At 45.6% G+C, this 19,957-nt stretch overlaps 1 protein-coding gene across 1 annotated transcript in view; it reads left to right on the top strand.

The window, feature by feature from the left end:
- LOC112241284 (dynein axonemal heavy chain 6-like) overlaps window positions 1-19,493 on the top strand; it is a gene marked incomplete at its 5' end in the record, with an annotated part of 106,484 nt that extends 86,991 nt beyond the window's left edge. The window contains 11 exon segments of the mRNA XM_042316679.1: window positions 581-727; window positions 2,149-2,287; window positions 4,450-4,569; window positions 5,154-5,275; window positions 5,570-5,699; window positions 7,017-7,144; window positions 9,316-9,501; window positions 14,137-14,209; window positions 17,291-17,442; window positions 18,131-18,353; window positions 19,054-19,493. Of these exon segments, the coding sequence (XP_042172613.1) occupies window positions 581-727; window positions 2,149-2,287; window positions 4,450-4,569; window positions 5,154-5,275; window positions 5,570-5,699; window positions 7,017-7,144; window positions 9,316-9,501; window positions 14,137-14,209; window positions 17,291-17,442; window positions 18,131-18,353; window positions 19,054-19,157 (1,524 nt within the window).
- Window positions 19,494-19,957: the final 464 nt, after the last annotated feature.

The raw sequence follows: 19,957 nt of genomic DNA, 5'->3' as shown, positions 1-19,957 counted from the left end.
TGTCCTCTCAACCTTAGCCACTCCTCTCAACCTTAGCCACTCTTCTCAACCTTAGCCACTCCTCTCAACCTTAGCCACTCCTCTCAACCTTAGCCACTCTTCTCAACCTTAGCCACTCCTCTCAACCTTAGCCACTCTTCTCAACCTTAGCCACTCTTCTCAACCTTAGCCACTCCTCTCAACCTTAGCCACTCTTCTCAACCTTAGCCACTCTTCTCAACCTTAGCCACTCTTCTCAACCTTAGCCACTCTTCTCAACCTTAGCCACTCCGGACAGTGTTTCATATCCCTCACAGGGCCTTCTCTAACCATGAGAGAGTGGTCCTGTCACACATGGCTTACACACACATGTAGGGCCATCGCTCTTTATAGGCACATACACACTTGTGTGCTCACACACACCTAACCCATGTGATTGAGCGTGGGTGCATATCTATGTCTCGGAATTATCTGATTGTTATCCTTTTATTTCCACATCTGTGTGTGGACGTCTGTGTGTCTGTGGACGTCTGTGTGTCTGTGTGTGTGTGTGTGTGTGTGTGTGTGTGTGTGTGTGTGTGTGTGTGTGTGCGTGGGCCAGGTGACCAACGAGCCTCCTAAGGGTCTACGTGCCAACGTGCGCCGGGCGTTCACTGAGATCACCAACAACTTCTTTGAGGAGCACATCCTGGGACGCCAGTGGAGGAAGATCATCTTTGGAGTCTGCTTCTTCCACGCCATCATACAGGTCAGAACACACACCTCCTACTGTATTCATTATGTCAGAACACACACCTCCTACTGTATTCATTATGTCAGAACACACACCTCCTACTGTATTCATTATGTCAGAACACACACCTCCTACTGTATTCATTATGTCAGAACACACACCTCCTACTGTATTCATTATGTCAGAACACACACCTACTGTATTCATTATGTCAGAACACACACCTCCTACTGTATTCATTATGTCAGAACACACACCTCCTACTGTATTCATTATGTCTACTTCCACGCCATCATACAGGTCAGAACACACACCTCCTACTGTATTCATTATGTCAGCACACACACTTCCTACTGTATTCATTATGTCAGAACACACACCACCTACTGTGTTCATTATGTCAGAACACACACCTCCTACTGTATTCATTATGTCAGAACACACACCTCCTACTGTATTCATTAGGTCAGAACACACACCTCCTACTGTATTCATTAGGTCAGAACACACACCTCCTACTGTATTCATTATGTCAGAACACACACCTCCTACTGTATTCATTATGTCAGGACACACACCTCCTACTGTATTCATTATGTCAGACCACACACCTCCTACTGTATTCATTATGTCAGAACACACACCTCCTACTGTATTCATTATGTCAGAACACACACCTCCTACTGTATTCATTATGTCAGAACACACACCTCCTACTGTATTCATTATGTCAGAACACACACCTCCTACTGTATTCATTATGTCAGAACACACACCTCCTACTGTATTCATTATGTCAGAACACACACCTCCTACTGTATTCATTATGTCAGAACACACACCTCACTGTATTCATTATGTCAGAACACACACCTCCTACTGTATTCATTATGTCAGAACACACACTTCCTACTGTATTCATTAGGTCAGAACACACACCACCTACTGTATTCATTATGTCAGAACACACACCTCCTACTGTATTCATTATGTCAGAACACACACCTCCTACTGTATTCATTATGTCTAACACACACGCCATCATTCAGGTCAGAACACACACCTCCTACTGTATTCATTATGTCAGAACACACACTTCCTACTGTATTCATTATGTCAGAACACACACCACCTACTGTATTCATTATGTCAGAACACACACCTCCTACTGTATTCATTAGGTCAGAACACACACCTCCTACTGTATTCATTAGGTCAGAACACACACCTCCTACTGTATTCATTATGTCAGAACACACACCTCCTACTGTATTCATTATGTCAGAACACACACCTCCTACTGTATTCATTATGTCAGAACACACACCTCCTACTGTATTCATTATGTCAGAACACACACCTCCTACTGTATTCATTGTCTTTGTAACTGATGTTGAGATTGACAGTAGAATAAAAACAGTGAGTGTGTGTTGCAGGAGAGGAAGAAGTTTGGTCCTCTGGGCTGGAACATCCGTTATGAGTTCAACGACAGCGACAGAGAGTGTGCCCTGCTCAACCAGAACCTCTACTGTCAGACTGGTCACATACCCTGGGATGCTCTCATCTACATCACTGGTAGGACTGTGTGTGTATCGGCCGCCCTGCCTGTCTCCCTGCCTGTCTGTCTCCCTCCTTGCCTGTCTCCCTGCCTGTCTCCCTTCCCGCCTCCCTGTCTCCATTATTCACATTACTGTTGGCCACTGTGAGGTTCTGAGAGGTTTAGTAGCAGGGAAGACCCTGAGGTTCTGGGAGGTTTAGTAGCAGGGACGACCTTGAGGTTCTGGGAGGTTTAGTAGCAGGGAAGACCCTGCGGTTCTGAGAGGTTTAGTAGCAGGGAAGACCCTGAGGTTCTGGGAGGTTTAGTAGCAGGGAAGACCCTGAGGTTCTGGGAGGTTTAATAGCAGGGAAGACCCTGAGGTTCTGAGAGGTTTAGTAGCAGGGAAGACCCTGAGGTTCTGGGAGGTTTAATAGCAGGGAAGACCCTGAGGTTCTGAGAGGTTTAGTAGCAGGGAAGACCCTGAGGTTCTGGGAGGTTTAGTAGCAGGGACCCTGAGGTTCTTGAGGTTCTGAGAGGTTTAGTAGCAGGGAAGACCCTGAGGTTCTGGTTCTGAGAGGTTTAGTAGCAGGGAAGACCCTGAGGTTCTGGGTTTAGTAGCAGGGAAGACCCTGAGGTTCTGGGAGTTTAGCAGGGAAGACCCTGCGGTTCTGGGAGATTTAGTAGCAGGGAAGACCCTGCGGTTCTGGGAGGTTTAGTAGCAGGGAAGACCCTGAGGTTCTGGGAGGTTTAGCAGGGAAGACCCTAGCAGGGAAGACCCTGAGGTTCTGGGAGGTTTAATAGCAGGGAAGACCCTGAGGTTCTGAGAGGTTTAGTAGCAGGGAAGACCCTGAGGTTCTGGGAGGTTTAGTAGCAGGGAAGACCCTGAGGTTCTGAGAGGTTTAGTAGCAGGGAAGACCCTGAGGTTCTGAGAGGTTTAGTAGCAGGGAAGACCCTGAGGTTCTGGGAGGTTTAGTAGCAGGGAAGACCCTGAGGTTCTGAGAGGTTTAGTAGCAGGGAAGACCCTGAGGTTCTGGGAGGTTTAGTAGCAGGGAAGACCCTGAGGTTCTGGGAGGTTTAGTAGCAGGGAAGACCCTGAGGTTCTGAGAGGTTTAGTAGCAGGGAAGACCCTGCGGTTCTGGGAGGTTTAGTAGCAGGGAAGACCCTGAGGTTCTGGGAGGTTTAGTTGCAGGGAAGACCCTGAGGCTCTGAGAAGTTTAGTAGCAGGGAAGACCCTGAGGTTCTGAGAGGTTTAGTAGCAGGGAAGACCCTGCGGTTCAGGGAGGTTTAGTAGCAGGGAAGACCCTGAGGTTCTGAGAGGTTTAGTAGCAGGGAAGACCCTGAGGTTCTGGGAGGTTTAGTAGCAGGGAAGACCCTGAGGTTCTGGGAGGTTTAGTAGCAGGGAAGACCCTGAGGTTCTGGGAGGTTTAGTAGCAGGGAAGACCCTGAGGTTCTGGGAGGTAGTAGCAGGTATTGTTGTGAATTGTTAGACACTACTGTACTTTTGTAGCTAGGAACACAAGCATTTCGCTACACCTGCAATAACATGTGACCAGTAAAATTGGATTTAATTTGCGAATGATGTTTGACAAGGAGGAGTCCACATACTTTTCGTAATGTAGTGTATCTCTAAACTGACATGTTTTTCCCCTTTTTCTAAGTTGACCTTCTAATAATGATTATACACCATTGAAAATGTATTTGGGGGGATTACACGCTCCTGAGGCCAGATTTTATTTCATTACTGATTTCTTCCATTCTTCCGTTTTGTCAGGCTTTGTAATGTTTGTTTAATCCTAATTGAACCGTTCTCTGTATGCAGAAACCATCCATTTGAAAATCATTGGGTGTTTAACCCAGCATGATATAGTTTTAAACATCCTGAATCAAAGTGTCCCTCTCTCACGTAGTGTAATAACTGAAAGAAGGGTTCCGTGTTCTGCATACTAAAGTTTAGGACCTCTATTAGAACCTTCCATTTACCCAGCAGACCCTCTGTTCCAGCTCCACTCTGTCTGTAATAGGAATGATTCCACATGTGTTTTCCACAGCAGGTTCATGTGAAGTGGGTCGTGCTCATTAGGGAAATGACCGTAAAACCAACATGAGCATTTCTTCTGGAGGTAGCCCCTCCAGGTTTCTGTCCATGTTCTTCCTTTCAGTACCTAATGACTCCCCCCACCCTCACCCTCTCTCCCCCCAGGGGAGATAACCTACGGAGGCAGGGTGACTGATGCCTGGGACCAGCGCTGTCTCCGCACCATCCTCAAACGGTTCTTCTCTCCTGTCACCCTGGACCCAGGGTACACCTTCTCCACCTCAGGTGAAGACCACTGTGTGTGTGTGCGTACAAATTTGTGTGTACAATTTGTGTGTACAAATGTTGCTAAATCTGAGAAATGGGGGAAAGGTGTGTCCTGTTGTGTGTCTGTGTGTGTGTTCAGTGAGATCTAACTGTTGGTATTCTGTCTGTGTGTGTTCAGTGAGATCTAACTGTTGGTATTCTGTCTGTGTGTGTTCAGTGAGATCTAACTGTTGGTATTCTGTCTGTGTGTGTTCAGTGAGATATAACTGTTGGTATTCTGTCTGTGTGTGTTCAGTGAGATCTAACTGTTGGTATTCTGTCTGTGTGTGTTCAGTGAGATCTAACTGTTGGTATTCTGTCTGTGTGTGTTCAGTGAGATCTAACTGTTGTGTGTCTGTGTGTGTTCAGTGAGATCTAACTGTTGGTATTCTGTCTGTGTGTGTTCAGTGAGATCTAACTGTTGGTATTCTGTCTGTGTGTGTTCAGTGAGATCTAACTGTTGGTATTCTGTCTGTGTGTGTTCAGTGAGATCTAACTGTTGGTATTCTGTCTGTGTGTGTTCAGTGAGATCTAACTGTTGGTATTCTGTCTGTGTGTGTCAGGTATCTACTTTGCCCCCGAGGCAGACAGACTGAGTGACTATAACAGGTACATAGAGAACCTTCCTCTCATAGACGACCCTGAGATCTTTGGTATGCACGAGAACGCCAACCTCGCCTTCCAGGTTAGACACTTCACTCTGCTTATATATTCTCACCTTTAGCTCAGTGGGCTAATACTGCCTTGGGGACAATTAACTATACAGTACCTAATTCAAATTTGTTTCGACAGATTTTGTTCATGTACTGTCTGAAAATAAGAGGTCACATCACCAATACAAAACATGTATTTAGCCAGTTAAGAGGAGAACATTACATTTGATGCTGACAACATGGATACATACTGTAGGCGTATATAGTCTGTGTCCCGTGGGTTACTTGTCATCCCTAAAACGGTGAGGTCTTGTCTGTCTGTACAGCGTCTGGAGACTATGACCCTGATCAACACCATCCTGGAGGTACAGCCTCGCTCCTCAGCCCGCAGCGGGGGCAAGAGCAACGACGAGATCGTCCATGAGCTGGCCGACTCCATCCTCGCCAAGATCCCAGGTGAGAGAGAGATGCACGTAAACACACACACACACACACACACACACACACACACACATGTCTCAGGTTTGATTTATTCTGGTGCTTTTACGGTTTGATGTTCGCTTTGGTTTGAAATTAAAGTTAGTCTCTCTAAACTCATTATAGTGTGGTTGAAGTCACTGTCTGATCTGTCTGCCTGTCTCTCTGTCGGTCTGTCTGTCTGTGTCTGTCTCTCTTTCTGCCTGTCTCTCTGTCGGTCTGTCTGTGTCTGTGTCTGTCTCTCTTTCTGCCTGTCTGTCTGTCTGTCTCTCTTTCTGACTGTCTCTCTGTGTCTCTCTGTCTGTCTGTCTGTGTCTGTCTCTCTTTCTGACTGTCTCTCTGTGTCTCTCTGTCTGTCTGTCTGTGTCTGTCTCTCTTTCTGACTGTCTCTATGTCGGTCTGTCTGTGTCTGTCTGATCTGTCTGTCTCTGTCTGTCTGTTTGTCTGTCTCTATGTCGGTCTGTATGTGTCTGTCTCTCTTTCTGATTGTCTCTATGTCTGTCTGTCTGTCTGTCTGTCTGTCTGTCTGTCTGTCTGTCTGTCTGTCTGTCTGTCTGTCTGTCTGTCTGTCTCTCTGTCTGTCTCTCTGTCTCTCTGTCTGTCTGTCTGTCTGTCTGTCTGTCTGTCTGTCTGTCTGTCTGTCTGTCTGTCTGTCTGTCTGTCTGTCTGTCTGTGTCTGTCTGATCTGTCTGTCTCTTTGTCGGTATGTCTGTGTCTGTCTCTGTCTGTCTGTCTGACTGTCTGTCTGTATGTCTGTCTGTCTGTCTGTCTGTCTGTCTGTCTGTCTGTCTGTCTGTCTGTCTGTCTGTCTGTCTGTCTGTCTGTCTGTCTGTCTGTCTGTCTGTCTGTCTGTGTCTGTCTCTCTTTCGGACTGTCTCTATGTCGGTCTTTCTGTGTCTGTCTAACTGTCTCTCTGTCGGTCTGTGTCTGTCTCTCTTTCTGACTGTCTCTATGACGGTCTGTCTGTGTCTGTCTGTCTGTCTCTCTTTCTGACTGTCTCTCTGTTTGTGTCTGTCTCTCTGTCTGTCTGTGTCTGTCTGATCTGTCTCTCTGTCTGATCTGTCTGCCTGTCTCTGTGTCGGTCTGTCTGTCTGTCTGCCTGTCTCTATATCGGTCTGTCTGTGTATGTCTGTCTGTCTCTCTGTCTCTCTGTGTCTGTCTCTCTGTCTGACTGTCTGTCTGATCTGTCTCTCTGTCGGTCTGTCTGTCTGTCTGCCTGTCTCTATATCGGTCTGTCTGTGTATGACTGTCTGTCTCTCTGTCTGTCTGACTGTCTGTCTCGGTCTGTCTCCTCAGAGTGTCTGGATATGGATGAGGCAGCAGAGGCTCTGTTTATTCGTGATGCCAACGGACGCCTCAACTCCCTCACCACCGTCCTCGGACAGGAAGTAGACCGCTTTAACAACCTGCTGCGGGTCCTCAGGGTGAGTCAGGGGTCAGGCATTAGAGGTCAGGGGTCCCAGTTGAAAAGGTCCTTGATGAAATGTTAGGACCGCTGTATCGGTCCATGGTTCCAGCTGCTGCCCCTAGGTTTCAATGGAAAGTCCCCAGAGGCATAGTGGAGGGACATACAGTGCATTCGGAATCTATTCACCCCTTGACTTTTTCCACATTTTGTTACAGCCGTATTCTAAAATGTATTACATGTAGTTTTGTCTCATCAATCTACACACAATATAAAAGCCCATAAAGACAAAGCAACAAAAAGTTCTAAAATGTTGGCTTTTAATTATTATTTTTTTTTTTACAAATACACGTCACATTTACATAGGTATTCAGACCCTTTACTCAGTACTTTGTTGAAGCACCTTTGGCAGTGATTACAGCCTCCAGTCTTCCTGGGTATGTCGCTACAAGCTTGGCACACCTGTTTTTGGGGAGTTTCTCCCATTCTTCTCTGCAGATCCTCTCAAGCTCTGTCAGGTTGGATGGGGAGCGTCGCTGCACAGCTATTTTCAGATCTCTCCAGAGATGTTAGATTGGGTTCAAGTCTGGGCTCTGGCTGGGCCACTCAAGGACATTCAGAGACTTGTCCCGAAGCCACTCCTGCATTGTCTTTGTCTGTTTGCTTAGGGTTGTTGTCCTGTTGGAAGGTGAACTAGTCCTCAGCGCTCTGGAGCAGGTTTTCATCAAGGATCTCTCTGTATTTTGCTCCGTTCATCTTTCCCTCGATCCTGACTATTCTCCCAATCCCTGCCGCTGAAAAACATCTCCACAGCATGATGCTGCTGCCACCATGGTTCACCGTAGGGATGGTGACAGGTTTCCTCCAGACGTGACGTTTGGCATTCAGGACAAAGAGTTCACTCTTGGTTTCATCAGACCAGAGAATCTTGTTTCTCATGGTCTGAGAGTTCTTTAGGTGCCTCTTGGCAAACTCCAAGTAGGCTGTCATGTGCCTTTTTACTGAGGAGTGGCTTCCACTTCCACTTGCCACTCTACTATAAGGCCTGATTGGTGGAGTGCTGCAGAGATGATTGTCCATCTGGAAGGTTCTCCCATCTTCACAAAGGAACTCTAGAGCTCTGTCAGAGTGACCATCAGGTTCTTGGTCAACTCCCTGAACAAGGCCCTTCTCCCTGATTGCTCAGTTTGGCCAGGCAGTCAGCTCTAGGTAGAGTCTTGGTGTTCCAAACTTTTTCCATTATAAAATGATGGAAGACACTGTTCTTGGGGATCTTCAATGCTGCAGACAGTTGTTTTGTACCCTTCCCCAGATCTGTGCCTCCACACAATCCTGTCTCGGGGCTCTACAGACAATTTCTTTGACCTCATGGCTTGGTTTTTGCTCTCACATGCACTGTCAACTGTTGGTACCTTATATAGATCTCAAGTACAGGAGGTTGGTGGCACCTTAATTTGGGAGGATGGGCTCGTTGTAATGACTGGAACAGAATAAATGGAATGGTATCAAATACACAAATACATCCATGTGTGATGCCATTCCATTTGATCCGTACCAGACATTATTATGATCCGTTCTCCCCTCAGCAGCCTTCACTGATCTCAAGGATGATCCATGGAAACAGGAAACAGGATGCACCGGAGCTCAATTTTGAGTTTCATCGCAAAGGTTGAATACTTATGTAAATGTAATATTTCATTTTTTATATAATTTTTTGCAAACATTTCTAAAAAACTGTTTTTGCTTTGTCATTATGTGATATTGTGTGTAGATTGATGAGGGAACAATATAATTTGATCCATTTTAGAATAAGGCTGTAACGTAACAAAATGTGGAAAAAGGGAATGTGTTTGAATACTTTCAGAAGAATCTGTATGTGTTTATAATGACAGATGCTGCAGCCACGTTGTTGGCAAACCGTTACTGCAGTGGTGACCTCTGGGTTTATGATGTTCTCTTGTGGATGGCTCAGATAAACACCCACAAACACTTCTCCTCATATTCAGCCTCCCCTCCCTCCCTCCCTCCCCAGGTGTCTCTGGGTTTATGATGTTCTCTTGTGGATGTCTCAGATAAACACCCACAAACACTTCTCCTCATATTCAGCCTCCCCTCCCTCCCTCCCTCCCTCCCTCCCTCCCTCCCTCCCCCTCCCTCCCTCCCTCCCTCCCTCCCTCCCTCCCTCCCTAGGTGTCTCTGTGTACCCTCCAGAAGGCTATAGCAGGGCTGGTAGTGATGTCAGAGGAGATGGAGAGGATCTACACCAGTTTCCTCAACAACCAGGTTCCAAACCACTGGAGCACCTCAGCCTACCCCTCCCTCAAACCCCTGGCCAGCTGGGTTAAGGACCTGGCCCTCAGGACCTGCTTCATCGAGGTGACAGAGACATCTCTCTCTCATAGACACGTGTTGCTGTACAGTTGGGTCAATGAACCTCTCTTTAAGTCCTGAGCCAAACCACTATTTGTGTACATGTGTATCGATGTACTACGACACAGTGAAACACTATATTTACTTCTCTCAGACGTGTGTGGATGTTGTCAATACATCAGATGGGAAGACTTGTGTGTTGTCATTACATCAGATGGGAAGACTTGTGTGTGTGTGTTGTCATTACATCAGATGGGAAGACTTGTGTGTGTTGTCATTACATCAGATGGGAAGACGTGTGTGTGTGTTGTCATTACATCAGATGGGAAGACTTGTGTGTTTGTGTGTTGTCATTACATTAGATGGGAAGACATGTGTGTGTGTGTTGTCATTACATCAGATGGGAAGACTTGTGTGTGTTGTCATTACATCAGATGGGAAGACTTGTGTGTTTGTGTGTTGTCATTACATCAGATGGGAAGACTTGTGTGTGTGTGTGTTGTCATTACATCAGATGGGAAGACTTGTGTGTGTGTGTGTTGTCATTACATCAGATGGGAAGACTTGTGTGTGTGTGTGTTGTCATTACATCAGATGGGAGACTCTTACATATGTAGGCAATGTGGTATGATATAGTGGAAACAGAACATCTATGTTTGCGTGCTCTTGTTGTTAACATGTCTGTGATCATGCCACCATATCACACTCAGACGAATGTGGATTTTCTCTTACAGGAACTCCGCCCAGGCAGAGAAACACACACGCACACACACACACACACACACACACGCACACACACACAGAGAGTCATTATCAGGGGTAGTGAGATGGGATGATGTGATGAGAGAATCATGTTTAAACATTAGCAGCACGCCATCCACTTCAGACTGACTTCTTTCTTTCTCGTCTCTTACTCCCACGTTCTATTCTTCTGTGCCCTTGCTCTGTATTTACCCATCTCTATCTCTCTCTCTTTCTCTCTTTCCCTCTCCCTAGTCTTCTCTCTTTCTCTCTTTCCCTCTCCCTAGTCTTCTCTCTTTCGCTCTTTCCCTCTCCCTAGTCTTCTCTTTCTCTCTCCCTAGTCTTCTCTCTTTCTCTCTTTCCCTCTCCCTAGTCTTCTCTCTTTCTCTCTTTCCCTCTCCCTAGTCTTCTCTCTTTCCCTCTCCCTAGTCTTCTCTCTTTTTCTCTCCTAGTCTTCTCTCTTTCCCTCTCCCTAGTCTTTTCTCTTTCCCTCTCCCTAGTCTTCTCTCTTTCCCTCCCTAGTCTTCTCTCTTTCTCTCTTTCCCTCTCCCAAGTCTTCTCTCTTTCTCTCTTTCCCTCTCCCTAGTCTTCTCTCTTTCTCTCTTTCCCTCTCCCAAGTCTTCTCTCTTTCTCTCTTTCCCTCTCCCTAGTCTTCTCTCTTTCTCTCTTTCCCTCTCCCAAGTCTTCTCTCTTTCTCTCTTTCCCTAGTCTTCTCTCTTTCTCTCTTTCTCTCTCCCTAGTCTTCTCTCTTTCTCTCTTTCTCTCTCCCTAGTCTTCTCTCTTTCTCTCTCCCTAGTCTTCTATCTTTCTCTCTTTTCCTCTCCCTAGTCTTCTCTCTTTCTCTCTTTCCCTCTCCCTAGTCTTCTCTCTTTCTCTCTTTCCCTCTCCCTAGTCTTCTCTCTTTCCCTCTCCCTAGTCTTCTCTCTTTCCCTCTCCCTAGCCTTCTCTCTTTCTCTCTTTCCCTCTCCCTAGTCTTCTCTCTTTCTCTCTTTCCCTCTCCCTAGTCTTCTCTCTTTCTCTCTTTCCCTCTCCCTAGTCTTCTCTCTTTCTCTTTCTCTCTCCCTAGTCTTCTCTCTTTCTCTCTTTCCCTCTCCCTAGTCTTCACTCTTTCTCTCTTTCCCTCTCCCTAGTCTTCTCTCTTTCTCTCTTTCCCTCTCCCTAGTCTTCTCTCTTTCTTCTTTCTCTCTCCCTAGTCTTCTCTCTTTCTCTCTCCTAGTCTTCTATCTTTCTCTCTTTCCCTCTCCCTAGTCTTCTCTCTTTCTCTCTTTCCCTCTCCCTAGTCTTCTCTCTTTCTCTCTCCCTAGTCTTCTCTCTTTCCCTCTCCCTAGTCTTCTCTCTTTCTCTCTTTCCCTCTCCCTAGTCTTCTCTCTTTCTCTCTTTCCCTCTCCCTAGTCTTCTCTCTTTCTCTCTTTCCCTCTCCCTAGTCTTCTCTCTTTCTCTCTTTCCCTCTCCCTAGTCTTCTCTCTTTCTCTCTTTCCCTCTCCCTAGTCTTCTCTCTTTCTCTCTTTCCCTCTCCCTAGTCTTCTCTCTTTCTCTCTTTCTCTCTCCCTAGTCTTCTCTCTTTCTCTCTCCCTAGTCTTCTCTCTTTCTCTCTCCCTAGTCTCTCTTTCTCTGTCCCTAGTCTTCTCTCTTTCTCTCTCCCTAGTCTTCTCTCTTTCTCTCTTTCCCTCTCCCTAGTCTTCTCTCTTTCTCTCTTTCCCTCTCCTAGTCTTCTCTCTTTCTCTCTTTCCCTCTCCTAGTCTTCTCTCTTTCTCTCTTTCCCTCTCCCTAGTCTTCTCTCTTCTTTCTCTCTTTCCCTCTCCCTAGTCTTCTCTCTTCTTTCTCTCTTTCCCTCTCCCTAGTCTTCTCTCTTCTTTCTCTCTTTCCCTCTCCCTAGTCTTCTCTCTTCTTTCTCTCTTTCCCTCTCCTAGTCTTCTCTCTTTCTCTTTTCCCTCTCCCTAGTCTTCTCTCTTTCTCTCTTTCCCTCTCCCAAGTCTTCTCTCTTTCTCTCTTTCCCTCTTTCTTCCTCTCCCTAGTCTTCTCTCTTTCTCTCTTTCCCTCTCCCAAGTCTTCTCTCTTTCTCTCTTTCCCTCTACCTAGTCTTCTCTCTTTCTCTCTTTCCCTCTCCCTTCTCTTCTCTCTTTCTCTCTTTCCCTCTCCCTAGTCTTCTCTCTTTCCCTCTCCCTAGTCTTCTCTCTTTCCCTCTCCCTAGTCTTCTCTCTTTCTTCTCCCTCTTTCCCTCTCCCTAGTCTTCTCTCTTTCTCTCTTTCCCTCTCCCTAGTCTTCTCTCTTTTTTCTCCCTCTGTCTCCCTAGTCTTCTCTCTTTCTCTCTTTCCCTCTCCCTAGTCTTCTCTCTTTGTTCTCCCTCTTTCTCCCTAGTCTTCTCTCTTTCTCTCTTTCCCTCTCCCTAGTCTTCTCTCTTTTTTCTCCCTCTGTCTCCCTAGTCTTCTCTCTTTCTCTCTCCCTAGTCTTCTCTCTTTTCCTCTCCCTAGTCTTCTCTCTTTCTCTCTTTCCCTCTCCCTAGTCTTCTCTCTTTCTCTCTTTCCCTCTCCCTAGTCTTCTCTTTCTCTCTTTCCCTCTCCCTAGTCTTCTCTCTTTCTCTCTTTCCCTCTCCCTAGTCTTCTCTCTTTCTCTCTTTCCCTCTCCCTAGTCTTCTCTCTTTTCTCTCTTTCCCTCTCCCTAGTCTTCTCTCTTTCCCTCTCCCTAGTCTTCTCTCTTTCTCTCTTTCCCTCTCCCTAGTCTTCTCTCTTTCTCTCTTTCCCTCTCCCCAGTCTTCTCTCTTTCTCTCTCCCTAGTCTTCTCTCTTTCTCTCTTTCCCTCTCTCTAGTCTTCTCTCTTTCTCTCTTTCCCTCTCCCTAGTCTTCTCTCTTTCTCTCCCTCTGTCTCCCTAGTCTTCTCTCTTTTTTCTCCCTCGTCTTCTCTCTTTTTTCTCCCTCTCTCTCCCTAGTCTTCTCTCTCTTTCTCTCTCCCTCTCCCTAGTCTTCTCTCTTTTTTCTCCCTCTCTCTCCCTAGTCTTCTCTCTCTCTTTCTCTCTTTCCCTCTCCCTAGTCTTGTCTCTCTTTTCTCCCTAGTCTTCTCTCTCTTTCTCTCTTTCCCTCTCCCTAGTCTTCTCTCTTTCCCTCTCCCTAGTCTTCTCTCTTTCCCTCTCCCTAGTCTTCTATCTTTCCCTCTCCCTAGTCTTCTCTCTTTTTTCTCCCTAGTCTTCTCTTTTTTCTCCCTCTCTCTCCCTAGTCTTCTCTCTTTCTCTCTTTCCCTCTCCCTAGTCTTCTCTCTTTTTTCTCCCTCTTTCTCCCTCGTCTTCTCTCTCTTTTTTCTCCCTCTTTCTCCCTAGTCTTCTCTCTTTTTTCTCCCTCTCTCTCCCTAGTCTTCTCTCTCTTTGTTTGTCTCTATCTCCAGTCTTCCCTCTCCTCTATCAATTTACATTTTCTATTATCATGTGAAACATATGTTAACATTGCCAAAGCCAGTGAACTAGATAATAATCCCTCTCTCTCTGCTCTCTGTCCATCTCTCGTTCTCTCTGTGCACTCGCCCCATCGCCCCAGACTGAACCGTCTGTTCCGGGAGACTGGTCTTACTGTGTGTTACGCAATCCCTAAACGTCTACACACAGACAGATGAACATAACCCCAGTCTCTGGTGACAGCCTTCCAATTAGGTTCTGGAAACTGAGATTAACATAAACCAAACAAAATCACCCTCTGCTTCGTGTGTGTGTGTGTGTGTGTGTGTGTGTGTGTGTGTGTGTGTGTGTGTGTGTGTGTGTGTGTGTGTGTGTGTGTGTGTGTGTGTGTGTGTGTGTGTGTGTGTGTGTGTGTGTGTGTGTGTGTGTGTGTGTGTGTGTGTGTGTGTGTGCGTGCGTGCGTGCGTGTGTGTTCATGCAGGGAAACCAACTTCCTCTCTGTCTGTGTGTTTGTGTAGAACTGGATCACGCGGGGTCAGCCCAAATCCTTCTGGATCTCTGGACTATTCTTCCCTCAGGGCTTCCTCACTGGTCAGTACACACCGTCTCCTCTGTGTTCTGTTCTCTAGTCAATATTATGTAGTATTAAATATCACTGGTCAGTACACACTGTCTCCTCTGTGTTCTGTTCTCTAGTCAATATTATGTAGTATTAAATATCACTGGTCAGTACACACCGTCTCCTCTGTGTTCTGTTCTCTAGTCAATATTATGTAGTATTAAATATCACTGGTCAGTACACACTGTCTCCTCTGTGTTCTGTTCTCTAGTCAATATTATGTAGTATTAAATATCACTGGTCAGTACACACTGTCTCCTCTGTGTTCTGTTCTCTAGTCAATATTATGTAGTATTAAATATCACTGGTCAGTACACACCGTCTCCTCTGTGTTCTGTTCTCTAGTCAATATTATGTAGTATTAAATATCACTGGTCAGTACACACTGTCTCCACTGTGTTCTGTTCTCTAGTCAATATTATGTAGTATTAAATATTCAATATGCTGTACTCTATTAAATATTCAATATGCTGTACTCTAGTCAATATTATGTAGTCTATTAAATATTCAATATGCTGCTCTCTATTCAATATTATGTAGCAAAATAATATTCAATATTCTGTTCTCTATTCAATATTATGTAGCAAAATAATATTCAATATTCTGTTCTTCATTCAATATGATGTAGTCTATTCAATATGCTGTACTCTAGTCAAAATTCTGTTCTCTTCAACATTGTAGTCTACTTCATATAGTACCGTGGTCACCAACCTTTTCTGAGTCAAGATCACTTTGAATCAAAAATACATGCCGAGATCTACCGCTCTGATTTTTTATTACCATGACTTAAACAATGTAAGAAACATGAACCAATTAAAAACAGTTCTGTAGCAATGAGGTTTGTGCAGTAAGCTACAGGCCCAATACATTATCACCACATACTGGCTTTGCTTGAATTTACCTGCCAATGCATTGCTGTTCGGGACATTTAAAAAAAATATATATATTTCAGAATTTGATGTAGGCTATATGATCACACTGGTAATAGATCCATTGTTGTATTACTTGTGAGGCACAGCTGAGTGAGCATACATTTAAATAATTAGCTGTTTATTTTACTGGGCTGATGGTGCCTGCATCTGATGGTCAGTCTCAGCGGAGGGAGAGAGCAGCAGACTGAGGGTCCGTCTCTCAACATCCCTCCGCTCTCCCTTTCCTCCACTGACCCCGACCATAAAGGGACACCGTCTTCCAGCTGAAGGCCAAACTCGAGTCGTAGTATTTCTGCTTCATGCACAAATTCATGTTGTTAGTCCTATGAACAGAGAAAGTGAAATGTTCCTGGATATTAAAAAAGACCCAAATAATAACAAACCAAGCCTACCGATACACTTTCCTCCTCATTCATTACTGCTGCGCTGCTTGTTGTAGCGCTGAGGGGAAATAGGAAGAACACACATTTTATGGCTTAAGAAAAAGTGTTGGATACAAAGTGTTGACAGGGCTGAGTAAGACCTTAACATGAACTCACTCATATAAACAGCAGCTCTTTGCTGTATTCGTTGAGTCTCTCTCTAGTCAGGGTTTTAAATGTTCTGATATCTTTGCTGTATCCGTTGACAGTCTCTCTCTAGTCAGGGTTTTAAATGTTCTGATATCTTTGCTGTATTCGTTGACAGTCTCTCTCTAGTCAGGGTTTTAAATGTTCTGATATCTTTGCTGTATTCGTTGACAGTCTCTCTCTAGTCAGGGTTTTAAATGTTCTGATATCTTTGCTGTATTCGTTGACAGTCTCTCTCTAGTCAGGGTTTTAAATGTTCTGATATCTTTGCTGTATTCGTTGACAGTCTCTCTCTAGTCAGGGTTTTAAATGTTCTGATATCTTTGCTGTATTCGTTGAGTCTCTCTCTAGTCAGGGTTTTAAATGTTCTGATATCTTTGCTGTATTCGTTGAGTCTCTCTCTAGTCAGGGTTTTAAATGTTCTGATATCTTTGCTGTATTCGTTGAGTCTCTCTCTAGTCAGGGTTTTAAATGTTCTGATATCTTTGCTGTATTCGTTGAGTCTCTCTCTAGTCAGGGTTTTAAATGTTCTGATATCTTTGCTGTATTCGTTGACAGTCTCTCTCTAGTCAGGGTTTTAAATGTTCTGATATCTTTGCTGTATTCGTTGACAGTCTCTCTCTAGTCAGGGTTTTAAATGTTCTGATATCTTTGCTGTATCCGTTGACAGTCTCTCTCTAGTCAGGGTTTTAAATGTTTTGAAATCTCACAGTATCAACTTTGCCGTAGCTTTCTTTTATGCCTGCTACGTTACTGCAAACATGGTCATCTGAGCATCTGACATAGCGGTGGCATAGTGCACTTGATTTCCTCTCCAGGCCCACCGGGACGGCAGAGTTTGTACCTTCAGTCACATACCTGGAGCGCAGGGCAGCTGAATTGGCTGCACCCACCACCAACAGAGACTGAAAGAAAAACTAGGAACACAAGGCTTTATCGTGGGGTTATTTACAGAAATGTTTGGCGATGGACTAGAGATGCCTGGGAGATGGACCGGTTGGTGACCACTGATATAGTATGTTGTTGGGTTTTTTACAGAAATGTTTGGCGATGGACTAGAGATGCCTGGGAGATGGACCGGTTGGTGACCACTGATATAGTATGTTGTTGGGTTATTTACAGAAATGTTTGGCGATGGACTAGAGATGCCTGGGAGATGGACCGGTTGGTGACCACTGATATAGTATGTTGTTGGGTTATTTACAGAAATGTTTGGCGATGGACTAGAGATGCCTGGGAGATGGACCGGTTGGTGACCACTGATATAGTATGTTGTTGGGTTATTTACAGAAATGTTTGGCGATGGACTAGAGATGCCTGGGAGATGGACCGGTTGGTGACCACTGATATAGTATGTTGTTGGGTTATTTACAGAATGTTGGGAGATGGACCGGTTGGTGACCACTGATATATTTATAAATCTGTATATTTATAAATCCTGTTATTGTTGAACAGGCCTGGGATCAGTCCAAAGTAGTGCACCAAACTAGGTTACAGTCCAGTTACTGAGATGTTGAAGCGCTGTTGTGCTGTTCCCCCTCCTCTCCTGTAGGGGCGCTACAGAACCACGCCAGGACCTATAACCTCCCCATCGACGAGCTCAACTTCCGTTTCAACGTGTTGCCAGTCTACCTAGACCAGGGGGCCGTGAGCGAGGCGCTGAAGACCCTACCGGCCGGGGGCGAGTTGGACATGGACTCTGAGGTAGCTACAAGGAGGGGAGAGGGACATATTTAGACTGGTTGCCCTGAGGGCAGTAAGGAGTTTACTGCATCCTGCCTCCAAAGCAAAGTCTGACTCTGTAAGAACATGAAGGAGCTAAGCTACTCGCTGATAGAAATGACTCCAACACACGTTGACCTCTGTGGGATGTTTAGAGGTCATCAGTGAATTAGTCAACTAGTCAGGTTCCTGGAGAGGTATCTGGATCATTATTAGGACCCTGTGTTCTGGACTACCATGTCAGGTTCCTGGAGAGGTTTTAGAACCGTATCTGGATCATTATTAGGACCCTGTGTTCTGGACTACCATGTCAGGTTCCTGGAGAGGTTTTAGAACCGTATCTGGACCATTATTAGGACCCTGTGTTCTGGACTACCATGTCAGGTTCCTGGAGAGGTTTTAGAACCGTATCTGGACCATTATTAGGACCCTGTGTTCTGGACTACCATGTCACATGACCTAGATTTGAACCTTTATTTAAAGCCTTGTCCAGAAATGAGAATTAGACTTAAAATGAAAACAACTGTCTGAAGATGGTGCTGGACGATGAAGCTTTAACTAAAAGTTCAACACCAGGTCATGTGACATGATTGTCCAAAACCCAGGCCTCTAATCATAATGTATCATAATATGACATTATGGTAACTACAGTACCACTCTGTCTCCATAGCTACCCACCATCAACGACGGCGTGCTGGTGCACGGGATGTTCATGGACGCCAGTCGCTGGGACGACGTCGACATGGTGATCGAGGATGCGTTGCCACGGGTGATGAACGCCATGCTTCCCGTGGTGCACTTCGAACCCCAGCAGAACTATGACCCTGATCCGTCTCTCTACCAGGCTCCGCTGTACAAGACCTCAGCTCGGGCTGGGACTTTGTCTACTACAGGTAAGGACACCTACCTAAAATTCAGTTTCACCCCCTTTTGCCCTCAGAACAGCCTCAATTCGTCAGGGACATGGACTCTACAAGGTGTTGAAAGCGTTCCACAGGGAAGCTGGCCTAAGTTGACTCCAATGCTTCCCACAGTTGTGTCAAGTTGGCTGGATGTCCGTTGGGTGGTGGACCATTCTTGATACACAAGGGAAACTGTTGAGTGTGAAAAACCCAGCAGCGTTGCAGTTCTTGACGCAAACCAGTGAGCCTGACACCTACTACCATACCCCATTCAGGCACTTCAATCTGTTGTCTTCCATTCACCCTCTGAATATCACACATACACAATCCATGTCTCAATTGTCTCAATGGGCAAGACTAAAGATTTAGGTGCTTTTGAACGGGGTATGGTAGTAGGTGCCAGACCTGTGTGTTCTCTGGTCCTCTGCATCATGTCCAGATAGTGACAGACCTGTGTGTTCTCTGGTCCTCTGCATCATGTCCAGATAGTGACAGACCTGTGTTCTCTGGTCCTCTGCATCATGTCCAGATAGTGACAGACCTGTGTGTTCTCTGGTCCTCTGCATCATGTCCAGATAGTGACAGACCTGTGTGTTCTCTGCATCATGTCCAGATAGTGACAGACCTGTGTCTCCTCTGGTCCTCTGCATCATGTCCAGATAGTGACAGACCTGTGTGTTCTCTCCCTCAGGCCACTCTACTAACTTTGTGGTGACGGTGATGCTGCCGTCCAGCCTGCCTAGTGACTACTGGATCACCAAGGCCTCAGCCCTGCTCTGTCAGCTCAACGAGTAGTACCCCACACACAGCTGTACTTCTGCACCTTCATTACCAGCAGCAGTGATGAAGCCCATTCTCTATGGACTCTTGTTTTCTGGAAACCAGTGACTGTTTCTCACGTCTGTATTGAGAAGTATTCTCCTGTGTACTCTCTCTCCCTGCTAATCAGTTGAAGGGATTATTTGCACGGGGCCCAAAATGGCATTTTTCTTTTCTTTTCCGAGTTGCTTTGATGAAATACCATGTAGCAGTGCTGTTGTCGTTTGTGCATTTTGCTGTGTGCCTGGGAGAAGAGCATGTCGCTACACCCGCAATAACAGCTGCTAAATAATGTGGATGTCACCAATCAGATTTGATTTTGTGTGGTGTGTTCAGTTCAGTCAATTTCTCTTCTCTTTCAGTGAACTGTAGCAACATATTAACACCCCTGTGTCTGAAATGACAGCTCCCGACATGCCTTTATCCCCCCCCACACAGTCAACAGGAAGTGTAGACTGCAGTGCTTTCATAGTCACTCGTGTAGCCTGCAAATGTGAAAGGAGAGTAAGATCGTCAATATTCACCAGGAGCATCACGTAAAATGCATCTGATACGTGGTCAGGCAAACTCTAATTCACATGTAAGAGATGGTACTTCAGTGTCCTGCGTCTCCCCCATTATAAATTAACCATGAGCCCCCTGTCCTTCTCAGCTGAAGGGACACCTGCGATAGTGGACCACCTCGAACAAAAAGCTGTCCTCCTGCATTTAAAAACCACTGTTGACTTAATCTATTTACATTTTTCTCTGAGGAAAAACACCATATATTTATCCTC

This window comes from Oncorhynchus tshawytscha, unplaced genomic scaffold, assembly GCF_018296145.1.
Source record: "Oncorhynchus tshawytscha isolate Ot180627B unplaced genomic scaffold, Otsh_v2.0 Un_contig_1538_pilon_pilon, whole genome shotgun sequence".
Classification (NCBI taxonomy): Eukaryota; Metazoa; Chordata; class Actinopteri; order Salmoniformes; family Salmonidae; genus Oncorhynchus; species Oncorhynchus tshawytscha.
Note: the sequence above shows the minus strand (reverse complement) of the source record. Positions and strands in the feature narration are given on the sequence as shown.